The sequence below is a fragment of the Rhopalosiphum maidis genome, chromosome 4 (genome assembly GCF_003676215.2).
Source record: "Rhopalosiphum maidis isolate BTI-1 chromosome 4, ASM367621v3, whole genome shotgun sequence".
Classification (NCBI taxonomy): Eukaryota; Metazoa; Arthropoda; class Insecta; order Hemiptera; family Aphididae; genus Rhopalosiphum; species Rhopalosiphum maidis.
Window position 1 is genome coordinate 12673037 of NC_040880.1, and position 21420 is coordinate 12694456.

At 28.2% G+C, this 21420-nt stretch overlaps 2 protein-coding genes across 2 annotated transcripts in view; one reads left to right on the forward strand and one right to left on the reverse strand.

Moving 5' to 3' along the window:
- Positions 1-21420, reverse strand: part of LOC113560812 (farnesol dehydrogenase-like) — a 36821-nt gene that overhangs the window by 14760 nt on the left and 641 nt on the right. The window lies entirely within an intron of this gene.
- LOC113560811 (UDP-glucuronosyltransferase 2C1-like) lies at positions 8958-13095 on the forward strand. Its single transcript, XM_026966897.1, has 4 exons — positions 8958-10012; positions 10846-11065; positions 11182-11401; positions 12557-13095. The coding sequence occupies exons 1-4, from the start codon at positions 9170-9172 to the stop codon at positions 12852-12854; spliced, it is 1581 nt and encodes a 526-aa protein (XP_026822698.1). The 5' UTR covers positions 8958-9169; the 3' UTR covers positions 12855-13095.

The window sequence follows — 21420 nt, forward strand, 5'->3', positions numbered from 1 at the left end:
AATGCATCTTATATAAAGAAAAAGAAGTACGGCTGGATTACAATTCACAATATATATTAAAAATATTATGATATTACGTTTAAATCGTTTTTTTGTATTTCTTAGAAATGCAATATGCATAATATAAGTACCATTTAAAATGAAAATTATATTTTATTGTAGCCATGTTTAAATTCCATGTCATTTATGTACCTACCTATAATTGTTAATGCTAATACCATTGTTAGGTCTAGTTTCCCTTAATATAGTTATTAATTATTATATGATTAAGGTCAAATAAATAAATTGCAATGGTTTAGAACAGTGGTGGCCAAACATTTTTTTGCGGTCCTTTTTTTACGTAAATATAAAATATTGTAGTTCTTTTGCGGGCAGGAGTTGGCCCGCGGGCCGTAGTTTGGCCACCACTGCTTTAAAAAATAAAAAGTTACCATAGACAATGCTGATTGCAGTTGCTTATTATTACCTATACTCTATAGTCAATTGCAGCCATACTGTATTTTATATGCATTATAAATTATTTTAGAAAATATATCTAACCTCTTTACGAACTTTATGGAAATATGTTAACTATTAAATATAATGTATTATACACACCAAAAACAACTGTCTAATGCGGAATAGCATAGAACCGACCAAAAATTCCGTTGTAAGCCGTTTTTCGATGTATTGAATATAACGGAATAATTCCAGAACATCAATTCGATTCTAAATTGTATCTTTTATATCACAAAATTATTATATAATATTTCAGATTTTTATTTTTAATTTACTAATTGTATTGTACATAATAGTCGTAATACATATGAAGGTAAATACATTTAAAAATTTAGCTTTTCCAAAAATCATGAAGAGTTTTTTGTTTTATCACTATTGCTGCTATTTTTCCTTCTATATGTTGTTCGATTAATGAAACTATTTAAAGAAGATTATATTATTGATCAATAACAAACAGATGTAGATTTTTCATCTCAATTGATGCGTCTTTGTATGTTTTTATCGATATGAATTTTTCATGCATACCTCTTCTTTGTCTTCGTCTTCATCGACTTTAGATTATTGATTTTCAAAATAGTTTTGTAAATGTTTATCTTTGCTTAATATTAATATGTACAGTTATTTTATCTTTATTATCGTTTTACGATATACCTATGTACTCACATCAATAATATTTAAATAACATTTTTGTTACACGTGTGTGTCTGATTTCCGGTATATGCAAGGTTTTTACTTGCATGGCACCTACAAAATAATTCCATTTCCGTATTAGGAAATTTCCATTTTATTAAGGTTCAATATACTATAGGAATATGCCGAGACCAAAGAAATATTCTGAATTGGATAGTTTTCTGTTTTATTGAGGGCTGAACATTAACTCAAAAGCCAACACGTTTGGGCACATAAAATAAAAGGTATTTTTGTTTTCACCTGGTAAATCAGAGAACGTTTAGGTACACTATACAAGATACGTTTAAGTACACTTTATAAACATGTGATCTACAATAGTGGTATACTCTAAGTATAATACTCATAGTCATATACTTTATCTCCAAATCAATTAATATCAATTACTTATATTATTTTGATTATTCTATGATTATTATCGTAGTATACGCGACTACGAATGTATACGTAAATAAAATATGCTGTAGTTGTTATCGACTATAATCTTTATTACTCCTGCTTCAATATAATATTATATATATATATATATATATATATCTTTGCGAATTTCTTTATTCACTCAATATGAATGCGTCTCAAATGTGTCTTCAATTTCATTCTGAACGGTCATGGATAATCGTATTACTGTAGTGTTTGAAACCCGTCGTAGTAAAAAGTGTGTGATTATTGATCGTTTTAAATTCAGCGAATTTAGAGTAAATAAGGACATCATCATTTTTCATTGTACTCGTACTAATCGTAATAGTGTGACATATAACAGCAAAAGTTCCTTAAAATTTGTTATTTCGATAAATGGAGACAGCCATATTAATCACGAAGCTTTTTAAGAAGAAACCCTTACAAAACAAAAAGTAATGTCAGTATTAAAAAGGAAGGCAACTACAGATTTAAATTCGAAACCAAATAAACTCATAAGACCTCCTCGCGGTGTCTCTTGGGTAACGCTAATAGGCTCTAAAAAATAAAAATTTTATATTTAAAAGTAAAAAGAAATGTACCTAAATGTGGTATTATTTTAAAAATATTATGTACCCAAACGTTGTATTGAATTTTCGGGTCTGAAAAAAGAGTACCTAAATGTGTGTTCCCAATCGTTCTCCAAAATCCCAAGTAAAAATATTGTTTTGTGTCCAAACGTGTTTCGGCCGTTTTATTCATGGTCCGCATTAGACAATTTTCACTGTACTAGGTATTGCCTACTTTAATAATTTGTTATGTGAAATCTTGCATTCATTTTTTTAACCGTACATATATATTTATATTACAAGTATAAAATAGATAACAAAGATAAAATTAACTACGTTAAATACTTTGATTATAAAATTTTGTTTTATATTTAGTTGAAATACAATACCTATGTATTATGTATACTATATAGTATATAGTGTATATTATAATACTCGTATATACCATTTAAAATGAAAAATAAATTTTATTGTAATAACTCTGTAATATATGACATGTGTATGCAAAATATAATTTTAATAAGTTGTATAAATTTTAAATTACTTGATTGTTCAAGATATCAAATACATAACATGACATAAACATTTGTATAACACAAAAAGGAATCCCAAACAAATTCTGCATCGATGTCACTGCTCTAGATTTCGTAAATTCTCCTTCAATAAAACTCTAAAAATATTATTAAATAAATTAAAAATATGAGATTATTTATCTTAATACTATACAAGCGGTAATTCACCAAAAATTCTTATCCCAATTTTTTCTATAGAATAATGAATCTATTCAAATTCTGATTATTGGAATTTTTAAATGTAATCAAATTATTATATAAATATTTTAAAATAATTGAGACTGCTTTTACTACTTAAGCCACTTAAGGATTATTCCTTATTTTTTCCTATTTTTTAAATAAGAACATAGTTACAGTGAATAATTTAATGTCTATATTTTTTTAAATTTCGTTGTACCAGAAGTTTTTCAATTATAAATTATGGTTTATAACATGGGTCACCAAATGGCGGTGCGTGGGCCGCATACGGCCCACGAACACATTTTATCCAGCCTGCAGACAAATAATAAATAACACATATTACAACAATATTATATGTGTTATTATTGTAAATTATTATTTTTGTTAAATATTATTGGTTTTTAAATAATGTAAATTTGTACTTATAATTTTGATGGCCCGTGAAAAATTTTCAGATCCCTAATGTGGCCCTTCAAAAATATTAATTAGGGACCCCTGGTTTATAATATGACGAATAATAGGTACTCCTTAAAAGTGGTTTAACAAAAATGTAAAATATATCTGACTCCAGGTCAAATATTTATTATATTAGAACTATTTTTATAAAATATAAATATTAATAAATTAATATAAATTACAGCAGTTTTCAAATTACTATAATCTCTAGTTAAATTATCCGCTAAATAATTATCTGTTGGTTGTCATTTTTAATAACAGAAGTTTATATCTCCACATTCCTTGAAGTAGTACAAAAATACTCAAGAATTTAAATCATATTTAAAAATATTAACAATCAAATTTCGAATAATTGCATTATTATAGAAGAAAAATGGAATGAACATGCTTGGTGAATCACTAATCGTCCTACATAGTGATTTTATTATTTTATTTTTATATTATTTGTATTTACTTTTAGAAAAATGAGCCAAAATATAATGATCGAATATGACAAAACAAATATTTCCAATAGCATTATCAGTTGGAATATTAACATAAATTCATCATATATTCTATTTAAAAAATAATTTATTATTATAATTTTAAAAAAAATCATGTTATCAACAAAACAAGTATGAAAAATCGTTTTTTATTAATACGAAAACTTTTTTAAAATCTTTGAAATTCATGTTTAATATTTATATCATATGAATAATAATACTTTTATATTAAGATATCAAAATCTGTAAAACTTACTTCAGAACTCTTTGGTGGTTTATTATAATTGTTTTTAAGTTGTTATAAACAGCTATTTTATTTATATCTTCATTAGGTAACTTAATCATGATATTAATACTATCTGCACAAAATTAATATATTATAATAATATAATAACTTATACATTATAAGTACCTTATATACCTTTTAATCAACAATATTAGTATGGACTATAAGTGGTAATTTTTAAGTGCTAGGTAGGTAATCAAAAAAAAATTTATTTGGCAAAAAACTCTAAAAAATGAATACAATATTCTTCATAAGTTTTTAAAATAATTTATTAAATGCTAACTATTTCTGGGCATTTATTATATATCAAAAATTATTTTAACAATGAAGACCTATCAAAGAGTACGCGATCTTCACACGATAGTCGTTTCTTGGACATATTTTTAAACAATAAGAGTAGGCGGTAAACACTTTTGATAATCAATATTTTTATTAATATGTGAATTATAGTGAAGTACATACTTTATTAATATCAATGATATTCCGCCATGGGTTCAATGACCGTAATATGAGCTTTAAATGATAAAGCTATACTACACGTAATATGATAATATGACCGAGACATAAAGAGCTAATTATAATAATAAGTTCTGGTGATTTAATATTTTTAACAATAAGTGGTTAGTTATTTGAACGTACGTTGCACCAGCCGGCCCATTTCGAAATATTGAAAAATGATTGTACTAATATTTAGCACGCAATTAGCATAAATTTGCACGACTGTCGCCAGAATTCGCATAACATTTTTTTAATGCTAAAAAACCGTTTTTCATTTCCGGCCATTGCGGCCATTACGTGCTAAATATTAGTGCAAACATTTTTCAATATTTCGAAATGGGCCAGGCTGATGCAACGTACGTTCAAATAACTAACTACTTATTGTTAAAAATATTAAATCACCAGAACTTATTATTATAATTAGTTCTGTATGTCTCAGTCATATTATCATATGACGTGTAGTATAACTTTATCATTTAAAGCTCATATTACGGTCATTGAACCCATGGTGGAATACCATTGATATTAATAAAGTATGTACTTCACTATAATTCACATATTAATAAAAATATTGATGATCAAAAGTGCTTACCGCCTACTCTTATTATTTAAAAATATGTCCAAGAAACGACTATCATGTGAAGATCGCGTACTCTTTGATAGGTCTTCATTGTTAAAATATTTTTTTAGGTAGGTATCTACTTAAAATCGCAATATGTACAAAATAAAATACATAATGAGCGTGCGTTAAAATAATAAGCATAATATGCAGGGTCACATTACCGTAATGCGGTTAAGTATAATTTCTATAGTCATTTGAAATCCATATTATTTGAGAAAACAAAGTCTTACTATTGATTATTATATAGTCTACATAGGTAATAATAAACGACTGCAACACTGTAGTTTATTTTATTTTTTGTTTTTATGATGCTATGTAGACGTTGCAGTTTACTAATCCAACATTATTATTATAGAATATATTTTAATAATATTTAAATATATACTTTAATAATAATTAATAAAAGAGAAAATAAATCTAAACTAAATATCAGCAATTTACTACAATCACATAATACAGGTATAATATCACAACGAGATTATTTTTTTGGTTTTTATATCTGTTGCGTTAATCGGTGACATTTTAGTATCTCCGAGAAAATATAAACAGGTTCCCAAAATCGTCATGGATATATGAGTACAATTACTGGGTATTGCCATTGGGGGTACACGCCTTACTTTACTTGATTCTATCAACTTTGTTAAAGATTAATTAATATTTATAAATTTAAATAAATCATATGGTTCGAGACCTTTTTAGACATTCTCAGTAATTATAAATTATACACTCAGAATGCAGCATATTTAGTAATTTTAAATGCTGAGAGCCTAAATCAATTTCATGCAAATTCTAATTTCAATCATGTAAATTCATACTAATTACGTGCTAAATATTAGTACAAAAATGTTTCAATATTTCGAAATGTGCCGGGCTGGTGCAACGTATGTATTATTTGATCAGTACTTGTGATTTAAATTTCACAGTTGTTAAACATTAAAAACAATGCAATTTACACTAAAACCAGACGAAATTAGAAATTAGAATATATTTATTTGGTTAATATCTACAACGTGAAAACTGAGATCTCTCAAAATGCATATTATATACAGTTAATTTTACGGTTTTAACGAATTTTATTAAAATTCAAACTTTAAACGCTAATAAAAATATATTGAAACTTAAGATTTTCGATATTTTTTAATTGGGAAATTATCAAATTATAAAAAGCTTTGTATTAAATCCTTAAACATATTTAACCAGCGAATTTTTTAAAAATTTAAATTTTCTCTAGCTTATAAATAGCTCGAAATTAGTCGAGAAATTTGATCGTAAATAAAAAATATGAAAATAAACGTTTAGTGAAAATTTCAACTATTTACGGTTATTCGTTTTTGAGCTACGCCAAAAAAAAAAAAATCGATATTGTCAAAAATTAAATTAGTGTAAAAATTTCTGTTTTTTCTTGATTGCATTCTGGTTTTTCCAGATTGTAAAAAAAAATAAATACAATTTTTAATTTTGACCTGTTTAAAGTATAAACTAGATCAAAATTTCTATCCAAAAGCACCTTCTTAGTTGAAAATCAAAGCATTTTATCGACTCTACTTATCGTGATATAATATACTCACAAAAAAAAAATCACACATCATTGTAAAATCAATGTATCCATCGCTTCGCTTTGTAGAATCTAGAACTTATACCGCAATCACTATACGTACATAATAACTATAATATTATAATTTTTTCAAAAAGGATTTAAACTAAATTTTAGCCCATTCTATCTAATACATGCATACAGCCTGTAAAACATATAAAATATGCAACATGTATCTAGTTTTATTCATAAGATTGTAATCCTATATAGAATATTAATGGTACTTCAAATTTAAATCGAATATTTCTAAATTAGAAGAGGAACTAACGGTGACCGAAAGACTCTGCTTCTCCCTTAATCGGCCGTATTTTCAATTGATTTTATAGACAACGTACGTTTATAGACAAAGTTTATTTTATTGTTATTCACAGATATAAAACTAATTTATTATCTATAGTTACGGTAAGAAGGTAAACATAAGCTACCGTTCATATTTATCACGACAATGCAAGCTGTCCAAGTTGGACGAACTATAATAACGATATTTTATACTACTGTCATACAATATTCACTCGTGAAAAACATATTTAAAACCTAAAATGAATGAATAATGGTTGAATAGTTTGGTGGTTTGGCCCTAACTAATATAAATAAAGACAAATTAAAATATGATAATGTAGAAAAATAAATATTAACTGTTTTTGTTAAATATAACTTCCTAGGAGGATGTAAGTTTTGGACTTATGCAGTAACAATATAATATTTTAATTTATTAATTGTGCCTCATTAAGAATATTTAAGATACTCATATAAGTTATTTGCAATAAATTATTACAAATAAGAAATGTTTAAAATTTTAGTAGGATATGTATTTAATTTTATATCTGATCATATAAAACTGTACAAATTTAATTTTTTATGACGTATTATTTTTATTGCCCCTCCCTACTTTTAAAGTCATTTTGAATACCTACACCACTATTCTAGAATTATTTAAAGATAAAAATTTATTTATTTTTATCATAGTTAAAATATATCTTTAGGCCTTGTTAATACTAAATAATTTTTAATAATACATTAAAGTTTATTAAATTACATTAAAATTATAATATAGTTCCAAAAGAATTATCATAAATATATAATATATTCATATACATTGTCATGTATGTGAAAAAAATGTATTAATAATTTTTAGATACCTACTAATATATTATAAGCCTATTCTTAATTATTATTTATTTCATTAAATTTGTAGGATTTACTAAATGATCTTATATTTATTGTATATTGATTGATTAATTGAAACAATTAGTCTATATGTATCCATAAACCTGTAACCTCTTTGTACATCGCATACCAAATAGTCATTTAACAAAATCTGCAGCCAAAACTACATACAAATTACATTTTTTTAATAAAAACTTAACATTTTTAATGCACTATAAATATACTACGTGATTTAAAATCGTGGTAGGTAGTATATATGAGTATGACGTATGTGAACCAGCGTATACGAAATACGAGTATTATATGTTTTCATATAAATCAAAAATCGTTACTCTCAATTCCTTATGATAAGCACTCTTAATATCTGTCTAACGACCATTTTAATAAGTATCACTGTTTATTATCACACACAGCTATATAAGTATGATAGTTGAATTGAATTAGATAGTCTAAGACGCGTGAAAAACAAAAACAAAAATCAAACATCAAAACACTTATTATATATAATACTATATTATATATATATATACTATCACGTTATTTTCCACGATCTGTTATCCGCGTGTTGAAGAGTTCAACGACCGCAATTTTAGCATATAACGATAAGCCCGTATATAATACCGGCAAATCGTAAATTCGTAACACAACAAATGTATATTATACATATATATATATAAAAACTTGAACTTTAAGTGTTCGAATAGAATACGTAGTTGGCAAATCGCAACAATATTTCGTATTATGCGCTCTTATCGCCACCTGAAGTGTTATACACAGAAGTACCTATGTACACTATGTAATTAGTATACATATTTCAGCTTCAAAACATGATTCATGTGGTAGATTAACAGCGCCGGCGATGATGACAATTTCTAATATTAACAGACGCGCTCGACCGGTTTAAAAACAGCGCCCTCGAACGATTCGCACACCACTGATCCGATGGCACCGTGCCGCTAACCACTACACGTCATCGTCCGCGCATCGATCGCATCCGGAAAACTCGCGGTTAATATATTATACTCGTCTATAAATACCGACTTCCGACTGTCGCTGTGATTAAAAAAATATTTATTTTTTTAATTTAATGCCTAAGATCACCAACGCCGCGTGCGTCTCCCGCAGGAATAGATAATAGCATAATATTATATTTAGCGACAAGATGCTCACTGGAATGCCGTCAATGTCGGGCGCTGCTGCGGCGGTATTTATGACGCTTCTCACCATAGGCGAGTGGTCTGGGCCTGTTCCCGCGGGATGCGCGAGGATATTGGCCGTGGAAACGGTGGGTGGCCGGAGCCACTGGAACTTCATGAGCGGCATCATCCGAGCGCTGGTGGACAACGGGCACGCCGTCACCGCGTTCACGCCCTTCTTGGATGGTGACCGGGCCAATTACACAGAAGTAGACATATCCAGCGGGTTTCCGGTGGGTCTAGATCTGGACGTGGTTGGCCTTATGGACTACTACCGCAACCCGTTTTGGACGTACGGCGCGTTCGTGGAGATGGGCCGTTCGCAGTGCGACGTGATATATGGCCACGCGGAGATGCAACGACTGCTCGGTGACCCCGCGGGCTTCGACGCAGTCATAATCGAATCGTTTTGGTCCGAGTGCATGTCATACGCGGCCGCCCGGCTCGGGTTGCCGCTCATCTACGTCACGCCGCTGCCACTGATCGCGTTCATGGAGCGCGCTACCACTGGTCATGTATCCAACCCCGCAGTCGTTTCCAACCTAATGACCGGACACGCCGTACCCGCGACGTTCGGACAGAGGCTGACCAACGCGGTACTACAGGTCTACGGCTCGGCCATGCAACGGTACAAGGAGCTCGAGCTCAAGTACACCGGACCGCCTAAAGAGTACGATCTACTCGATCCCGTCCCACCGTCTCTGGTGTTCGTCAACAGACATTTCATTAGCGACGCCCCGAGCCCGGTGCCCAGGAACGTCGTCGACGTGGGCGGGATCCATCTGAAAGCGGCCAAGAGTTTGCCAAAAGTGAGTATTGGCGTAGTCGTATTCCGCAGTTAATAGAATACTATATTATCGTATTACGAAGAAATCGGTGATCGACGATCATAATTTATTATTAATATTATATTTTTTTACGGTCGAATTCGAGTCTTGTGTACATTCTAAATATATGTCTTAATCAATAAGTCATTTCAGTCTTTAGGTACACACAATTTTTTTAAATATTTTGCATCCCTTAAACTGTGATTAACCGTGTATTAACTGGTGAACGGAATTATTCGAATTTTCATGAAATCAAAATCGTTATGAAATCAAAATTTGACATTCGCTCACTTATTATAATTTCAACATATGTCATAACATATTAAAGTATTATTATGAATTGATAATTATTTTACTATTTAAATTTGATATTTATATAAAAGTTCAACTACATTTAAAATAATTAGTATAGTGAGATTAAAAATTAAAATAACTTTGAAAAAACAGAAAGGAACTTTGTTCAAGTATTTGTTTACATCTATGTTAATACAAATATAGGTACAATAATTGTCATTAAACGATAGTTTAAATAATAATTAAAGCTGTTTATTATGCGTAGTTTATATAGATTTAAATCACTAACCTAATTAAATTTATTTATTTTTTGTACTGCATGCCTATTGGTTGTAAATTTGTACTAATGTAGGTACATTTTCATTTAAATTAATATTTAAACGAATTATTAACAGAGGAGTCATTTCTTCATTATGTTACTTATAACTCTTACTATTATATAATATCATTATATAATTATTAAACTGTAAAAATTATTTTGTTTATAATTTTTTGTAAATAAATATTATTTCTTGATGCAGGATGTATTAGAATTTATCGAACAATCACCTCATGGAGTAATTTTTTTCACATTTGGTTCTACCGTTAAAATGTCTACAATACCGGAAAGTGTAAAAAAAATATTGATAAAAGCACTCGCGCGTGTCCCACAAAGAGTGTTGTTGAAATACGAAGATGAACTGGACGACAAACCGAAAAACATGATGACGAAACAATGGCTACCCCAACGCGATATACTTTGTAAATAATAAGACATATAATATAATATTATTCTTAAATCACGTCAACTCAAATCGGGAAAGTCGAAATACATACGTTTTTAATACCTATTAAAATATGGTAAAACTTTGTTGCAGTACACCCCAATGTAAAACTATTCATCAGTCACGGAGGTATATCTGGGCTTTATGAAACCGTGGACGCCGGTGTCCCGGTTCTCGGATTTCCTTTGATCGGCGACCAGCCGAGAAACATTGACAACCTGGTCAACGCCGGCATGGCTATTTCTATGGACCTTCTGTCCGTTACTGAGGACTCGTTCTTAAATAACGTCTTGAAACTGCTCAAAAATAAAAAGTAAGTTGAAAACTATGAGTGAAAAAAATATTTTAAAAATGTCCACGATTTATTAAACTTATGAAACACAACGTGTTTCTAAAATAAAGACCAGAATTTGTATGGAAAAAGATAGGAAGTGAGTAATCGTTTTATCGATTGAGACACTGTAATGTATGTGTTATATATGAATTCAATGTTATATCATTGCAACCGAAAAACGATTTTGAGAAAAGACTAATAGACAGGCTAGGTATATTATTAATAATTATATTTCAATTATTTCATGGTATGTTTTTTAATACTACTATTAAAGTGATTTCTTTTACTATTAGTATTACATAGATACAGCAGATTATTTTAACTTTTGACGAAAACATTGCATTTATTAAATTATTAATTTAAATTATTAGAACAGTAAATCTATTTATATTCTTTAATGTGATTTTTAACTTTTAAGTTAATACCATCTTACCGTAGAAAGGCGTGAATAAGTTCTTGGTATATATAGGTATGGGCAAAAACTTGATTATATATATATTTATACTAATCTAATATCTAAATGACTGGAAAATTTTAATAATGTTTAAAAAATGTAAAAATCTACGACGTAAAAGTTTCAAGTAGTTTTCTTTGTTTTGATGTACATAGTTTCGTCCAAATTTAAACTAAAAATGTCTATAAAAAAAAAAAATGTTCATAATATGAACATTTTTTTTTTTAGACTTTTGGTCCCATAGTATGGAAATATATTTTTCCAAGTAATTTAAAAAAATAAAAGACATGATTAAAATATTTAAGGAGTAGTATACCGATTCAGAATAATTAGTTTATTTATACAGACACTTATAAACAATATTATTAATAAAATACGAATTTATTAATTTACAAATATTTAAAACATCTTCGGCTATCGCGAATCTATTGGTTTGCTTGCGTAGTTTGAAAAACTATTTATTAAATCGTTTTCTTGAATACCAATGATTATGGTACGTTCAACTTAACATGTTATTATGCAGAAATATGCGATTAGTATTATGTTCTTTTGTCTCAGATATATAAAAATATGGTAAAAATAAATCTCATTTGTAATCTACCTATATAACAATTGTAATAATAAGCATATTTTGTATAAATCCCAATTATTATTATTTGTATTGTTGCATATACGTATAGATACTCGGAGAACGCTAAAAACGCCATGAAAATATTCAAAGATCGACCCATGTCACCGGAATCGTTGGTCGTTTACTGGACGGAGTATGTCCTACGTCATCACGGAGCACAGCACTTGAAGTCTCGTGCGCTCAATCTAGCGTGGTATCAATATTACCTGTTGGACGTGATGGCTTTCGCGTTTGCTTGCATATCCTTCGTCATTCTCGTAATCTACAATATTTATAAATATACCGCATGTTTTCTATGTACAAAAATTTCGAATCATTTACTAGACGTCAGAGTAAAACGTGAATGATATGAATAATTTTAATCCATAATAATATTTTCATGGTTTCGAATTCCCCGATCTCGTATTAGGTATTTTAGTTCCCTTATTCGTACGATGTATACCAAACTAATTAATAATCCTTGATTCCCATCGACGCGTGACGTCCGATCAAGAATATTTTAATTGTATTTTGTTTGCACGTGTTGACATATTTTTTTTTTTATTATTATTCTTTCTAAATGAACGAAGTATTGTTTTTATAACTGTAAATCACGTATGTAAATCTATTTTTTCGTAAAATATTGTATTCTATTTTGTTTATAAGTAATATTTAAGTATTTTAATATGTAATTATATGTTTGTAATATTCTGAATAGTACCTATTTACTTTGAACCATACATTAGAATTTATTATACAACTGTAGTATAATTAAATTCGTCATATTATTATATTTTGGTTCGTTAATTTCATTCGTGTTGACCAGTACAGAATAATACTTTTATTGAAGATATATTCCTCCTAATAAAAGAAAACTGATATATTTGTTATTCACCTTATGTATTTATTTTTACATAAAAATTGATATTAAATGAATTAGTTAATTGAATTGAATTAAAAATTTGAGGAACATATAATTTATTTATTTGTTGACTATTACATTTAAATCAAAATATAATTAATTATTATGTACCGAAAACTTACAAAATATTATCTACTGTTGGAAATGTACAACTTAAAGAACAAGGGTAGGCTCGACATTTGGTCGAGTATCTACAGTCATTTGATATTTTGCGACGGATTTATTAAATTATTATTATATTATTAACATAAAATAAAGTAACAGCAATATAAATAGTTATTAATCGATTTTCGATTAACAATAATATCTATGCTGCAGTAAGGTCAATGGCGTACACTAATATACAAATAAAATTAATATACTATTAAATATTATTAATATTATTTTAGGTACACATAAGTATTATGTCGGTATGTGTTGGTATTAATATATAATAAGTAATAACTTAGTTTTAATAAAAAAAAAATATATAAAGTAACTAAAAGTTTATATTTATTTTATCTTTTTATATTTAAATAAATTTGAAATTTTCATTAATAAATAATCTTAGCTACATATTTATAATTTTACCAACTGTATGTATAAAAAATCAGAGAGACTTGAACCTCAAATACATTTTTAAATCCAAAAAAATATTAATTATTGATATTGATTATTGACTATAGCAAGTATTTGAGATTAGGAAGAGGGGTTTAGCCTTAACCTGTTTACACCTGGAGTGAAGAACTCTAATTTTTTTTCCCCAGGTTTCTTCAAAACTGTAATTTTAGGTCTGGTTTTCCGACATACCAAACCTAACTAACTGACGATAATAAATCATTACATGCACTCCGTAATTGTCGCCATGACTACGGCCATTACTTTAAAAAACCAAAAAACCATCAGCCCCGCTATACGTCGGGATCCTGACAACAGTTATTGACGCCGTATGTTAGCCGTCACACGTCATGTCGTCCTCGGAATCAATGGCCAGCGATACGGCGGAATATCCCGACTACGTGCATGAGTGCCTTAAGTACATGTCAATATACAGTAATGGGGCGTTTTCGTGTTCTTCGACGGACGACGAAGATGACTGCAGCTACGACGAGGACATAAAACGGATTTTGTTGGAACACAATGAATTCGAACCGAGAGATTGTGATACAACGGGATTTTCATCATCCTACCAGGCGGCGGCGGCAGCGGTAACAGCGGAAACGGACTCTTCACTCAACACAACTAGCCGGTATGAGAACTGGGACGAAGCACTTAAAAACGCGATTGCGGTGTACCCGCCACTAGGTGTCTGCCGATTCGCTTCTGAGATGTCGAAAAATCGAAAATTACTTATCCTCGGTGGCAATACAAATGCACAATCGGATCAGAGCGGAAGTCCTTCATCATCCGCCCAACTGCTTAGGAAATGCCTGGAAGGTGCGCTTTATGGACAAGACACTAAGGAGTTCGCAGTAGCGCAGCCCTACTGCGTCGCTAACAAAAACCTAGACTTTGGAAAGTCCAAAATGTCACCTGAAGCCGTGCATGACTCCAAAAAGAGGGTGGAAAACTGGATGAGTAAATACTACGTTACCGACATTAGCCCGGCTACGGGGAATGGGCTTTAATCTTGTAAGTTATATATCGTGTGTGTGTATGTGTAGACGCTAACTGCATTTGCATATTTGTGCAGTGTACATTGTAAACACAAATATAAAAAATCTTTGAAAATACATGATCAAGTTTTATAATAAGAAACTAAAAATGGTAATTATATTTATAATTTAAATCCAATAAAAATTGTTTGGAATTTTAGTTAAAAACTAAAGACTTTTTAGTCTGTGAAATACAGATATCAATTATAGTATCATTCGTCGATTTGTCATACGCAGTGCTTGAATTAGAAAAAAGAAACGGGCTCATATATAATTAAAAAATGTACTTTCACTTGAAATAAATTACCTAAAAAAACATTTTATTCGTCAGAGAATTACAAAAATAGTATATGTACACCTTCATATTATAACATTATTATAACAACAGTTTTTATGTTTAAAAAAATAATATACTTCGAATAGCTTGTTGGTAGACCAAAGTTCGGTCGATAAAATTAACAATAACTGCCTCTCAGTTCTCTCTGCAGGTGAGTTTCACGAGAACACCTTAATATAACCAAAGCTTTTGAGATCAAAAGTTGGTCCTTTATATTGATAACCTTATATTTTAATCATTTTGTATAGAAAAAAACTGCATTGTATTTTAATATTTGTGTATTTTGTAATTTATGTAAATTTATAGTATAATATACCTAAAAATATTTTTGAAAAAAAAAAATATAAAAATATAAATATTTTATTTTTATTTTTTTATTATACAATTATTGTACCCGCGATAAATTTATCGGCGATTTATACATTTTTTGCGAACAATTCGTTATACTACTAATACTACCCGTAAAGATATAATTTTTTTATATTTATATTTTTTATACTTGGCTACTTTTAGACTTCTATTCTATTAAAAAAATAACAATAATTACAAATAAATCTTATATGATATTATTTTGATAAAATAATATAATTGTAATAAACTTATAATTTATAAATGAAAAAATTTACTGTCGCTTGTTGCCTTTTAAAATATTATCTTTCAAGTATCATGTACAATCAAGGCCTTCGGTACAGTAATAGACTAACCCATACTTTATAATATTCGAGTCCATTTCGTTTATCAACTATACATCATATTATATTGATAAATTCATAAACGGTCTAAACTTAGAAACCTTAATATTCGCTAGATGGCAACACCTAAACTGTTATTGAAATTTATAGTTATAGTTTTAAGAGCAAGAATCACGCACTTAATAGTCGACACTGACCCTCAATAAAATAAAAAAATAGACAATAATCATTATAGTTAACATGTCTCAACAACAAAGTTAGCGGTGATTTTTAGACTCGAGTAACGAAGTAAGATATAATTATGATGCCATCTAACAATGTTTCTAAAATAAAACAAGCCGCGCCATCTATTAAGATAGTAAAGTTAACCACAATATCGTCAACAATGTGTACAAAAATAAAAATAATAAATCAAAATCGTAATCAGAGAGCAACAAGCCAACAAAAAAGTACTAAATTCCTCGCCGTTCACTCTTAAAAACCTCTTGACCGCTATTAAGAAATTAAAATATTTTTCTAACGTCCTTCTTACTAGATCTGAACTCAAATATATTAATGCAAATGATGATAATTATTATAGTTGAAATATAAGATCAGGGATCAATATACTCTACCGACTACCACTCAAATACAAAAGAAAAAAGATATGCTATCCCCCTAACGCTACCAAAAAACCTATATACTCATAATAGTCGTATAAAATTGAATTTGAATTAAATAAAACATTTTCTAATAGTATTGATCCTGACAATGTCATCTGAAAATCAACCTGTACTATTGAAATAAAGAATATATTCTATATCTTATAAAGCAGCGGTTCCCAACTTGAAGTACGCGTACCTACTCTTTAGGGTACGCGAGATCGTGTGAAGGGGTACAAGAAAAAAATTGGACAATAGCGGAAAAATATTAAATTTGTTTTATTTAAAACAATTTGTTTCAGAAATATGTAATACATGTTGTTAAAAATTAAAACTTGTATCACATAAATAAGAATTTGACTATTAACTTATCTTATAGAATTTTTATATAACAATATTTTTATTTAATAAACATTTTAAATATTTAAATTTTAAAATATTAAATAAATACAATAATTAATTTCTTTTTTTGTGTGTGTCTTACAACAAAATATAAAAGTACAATATACATTATTAAATAATATTGTATTATTGTTATTTTTTATTTAAACATATTATGTGTGTGTAGTTATGTAAAAATTTTAAAGTTATAATGAGGGGTACAATCTAGAAAAATATTAAGCTTAGGGGTACAGAAGAAAAAAAAAGTTGGAAACCGCTATTATAGAGTATAGAGTACCTATATTATTTGTCTCGATGATCTATACAGGCTAAACAGATCTCCCGATACTCCAGATAAGTACAAGAGAATAATACATTTTCTGAAATATAATATTGCAAAGTATAATGCTTTACAGATAATTATAATCTAATAAAGTGGTATAAATAAAAATTTTATAAGAAACCTTCATCTGTTAACTCTTGTTTCCAAAATTGTATCAGATAGAAAAATAATCTATTTCATTTAGCAAGTAACTAATAGTAGGTATACATCACTAAACCAAAAATCCACTATCACTGTTTTTTGTTAAACTCAAACCTGATGGAAATAATATTTTTGGTACAAGATTCTTACTTGGCACGAAAAACAAAATTTTAAGAGCCATAGAACAACGGAAAATGTCTTAATGTTTAAATTGTCCATCTTATAGCCACGCCAATTCTCTTGTCCTAGCCCTACACATTTAGTTTGTTAAAAATACGGTGAAAGCTATGCCTCATCACAACTTGTACAATGATTAGTTTTAAAGTTATTTAATATCGTGTACTAACGATAATAAGTTCATGATAATAATTTTAGAAGACATGGGAGCTGTAATTTAAAAATTTTAGTATTCAGCATAACAAATATTAATATTTATTATATTATAAAAATGATATAAGTAAGTATAACTACTAGATATATTACCCGATCTGAATATTATATCTACTTTATACTTTTGTAAAACCATTTTTAATGACTATTATTCTTAAAACAAAAATTTTAATAACTGAAAAACTACTCACTCAAATTTTGAATTAGGTATGTAAAAATTTTTAAAAAAATATTCTCTTGATAATTTATAGTAAGAAAAGGTGTAATCATTGGAAAAACAGAAGTTTGTATTGCCGTCCTTTAAGTATTAATTAAAAAAACCTCTAGCTTTTTAAAATATGGCTATAAAGTACATAATACACAATATACAACAAAAATTATTTTATCATTATAGTTATAACTAATGATGATGGTATGAAATATTTGTGTCCTACATGGCGGACTGAATAACTACACATAGGCAGCCACTGATATTATTTTGTGTTGAAGCTAAAACAGCTTACCGACTATAAATATGAATTCGAAAATAAAAAGAGGTAGGTAAGTGGGTACCTCTGCTGTACATTGGGTGTTGAATGAAGTACTATAATACAAGGTGTGTTAAATTTGAATTCAATGATATACCGTTGTACACAAAAATGATTCTAAGCGAAAACGGGGTCTATCAGACTATATCACCAAGTAATATGTTTATTTGATATAGTTATTTTAGTCATATTATATATTATATTTTATATTTTTAAACCATATAATACATGCAGTACATATGAAAAAATAAAAATAATACTTATAAAATTGATATAGATTATAGAGTAAACATGGTGATAAAATAAAAAGTTACAATAAGCCATAAGAGTATATTTAGTATTGGATTAACTTAAGACTAGACTTTTGACCTGGTTGAGTTATTATTAAAAAATCAAAATTTTTATAACATGTTTACTATTTTTAGCATTTTATTTATTGAAGCCTAAATACTGTAATTTTTACGGTGGGTAGGGAGGTAAAATGTGTGTGATACACGCGTGTTGACACAAAAGCAATTTAAGGTATGAGGTTCAGTAATTCGGAGCAGTCAATTTGAGAGTTCAATAATTTATGGAGCCAAAGTACATCATTCAACTTTTTGTGTTTAACAAGAGACTCAATATTAAATTCCAGTAATAACTGTTCAAGAGATAGGATTTTTTTTTATACAAGAGTACTCGTAATAACCTGTTCTGAATACACTCAATCTTCGTTATCAAATTGGCTTAGTGAGGGTTCCAAACAACCAATCTATATTCCAGTATCGAACCGACCAGAAAAAAATACAAGATTTTAATTTTTGAATTCTGAACAGTTGCGAGCTTGCAACGTATGAAACCAAATAACTGAAGGGCCTTAATACATATCATATTTATATGATTATTAAAAGACAGGTAATTTGATAATTATATACCTAGGTCTTTTATTGCGTTACTACCGTTAGATCAGAGGTATTAATTGTGTAATTGAATTTTCGACAAACAAAGGTTATTTGTCAGCAATTTTCAGCGTTTACGTTAAGGCCTTTGTTGTGCACCACGAATAAAATCAGTTCAAATCAAATTATAGTTTAGCACAATCATCAATTGAATAAATTGGCTAATAAAGTTTTAGGTAATCAGCAAAGATTAAAAATGCACAGTTTTTAAAGATATTTGTAACGTCATTTATAAATAAAGTAGAGACGATAGGTGTCTACCCTGTGGGATATTGGATAAAGTCTCAATACTCGTTGAAATAGAATTACCTAATTTAACTTGTTGCAATCTATCATATAATTATAATCTAAACCATTAAACATTTGTCCAGAAATGCCACTATATTCTAATTTTTTTAATAAAATAGGTAGATCTACACTTATCAAATGTTGTCCTTATATCCGTATACACTGTATCAACCTGGGTGAATTGTGGACGAAAAGCCCGGATACAAAAAGTCTGTTTTAAAAAAATTGACAAAAAGTCCGAGCACATTTTTAGTGTCGGAAAAAAAATACAAAAATACAAAACATTTTATATAATTAATATTTATTTTAAAAGTTTAAAAATATTTATACACATATTATATTGTTATATTTTCGTATAACTAACAAAAATAGTAACGGAAATCCGCTAGTTAGGTATCTATAGTAATGACAAATTTATATTTATTTATTTTAATATATACTATTTTTTTTTGTTTTAGTTTAATTGACGTGTTTATATAAATAAATTAAAATTCATTGTTTATTGAAATGTATTTAGTTACAAATAAATGTTGATATTGTTGTTCCTAAGATAACGTGTGATTCTATGTATGTACGTAATATTTTAAAATACATGTATCTACGCACCTATTAAATTTAATTAAAATTAATAATAAATTATATAATTATAAATTAAAATAAGAAAATAGAAAAAATATAATAATATAATATAATTTCTTTAAACATTTTTAAATTTTTAAATTTTCAAAATAAATATTAATTATATAGAATATTTTGTATTTTCGGACTTTATTTTTAAATTACATAAGTGATCCATCTAAGAAATGTCATATTTATGCGTATAGACAATAGGAAATAGATTTCTATTCAATAATCGAGGTTGGTATTACAATGTTATAAGTTTATGACTAATATAAAAAAAAATCGAATATTTTAGATGTTTTAGTCACATATTTAGATGTGCGTCGACTGCCCTTAGACTTATAGTAATCAGATTTAGGCCAGACCACGTCTGCATGATAATATTAATAATCTTAACAAAATATAAATGATAAATAGAGTCTCTATATATATCACGAATATAATAATATAAATATATTCGTGATATATATTATACATAATTAAGATTAGTATACCTACTAGATAAGTACCTATACCTATGACATCATCGTGTTTAATCTATGATTATTAGTAACTATATATAATATAATACATATACAGTAATTTTACAAGGTACTTACACATCATTTACAGCTGATATTGCATTAATAATTAATTTGAAAAATTACCAAATGAAACCATCTTATGAAGATTATACCTAGTATTCATGTATGTAAATAAAAAAAAATAGGTGTTTACAATTACACATAATATTAATTCATATCGATAAGTATAATCAACAAAATCAATTTACCGTAACTTCAAGCTATAATTAGGTATTACGCAATTATGTTCAATTGTAATAATTATATAAATGGCTAAAGTCTATAATTCTGGTAGGTACCATGGTCCATAGGTAGTTCAGTTCATATACTTACCAGTGTCCAGTTACCACTTACCTACTAAGTATACTTAATATTACTTACCTACTATATTCAAATTGTAAAAAATATTATTCCTAGATTTTATTAATCGCGTTGATAAAGTTAATAGCATAGCATATCAATTATACTTCGACCAAATACGTATTGGAATATAGATTAAAGAGAATATTAAAACAT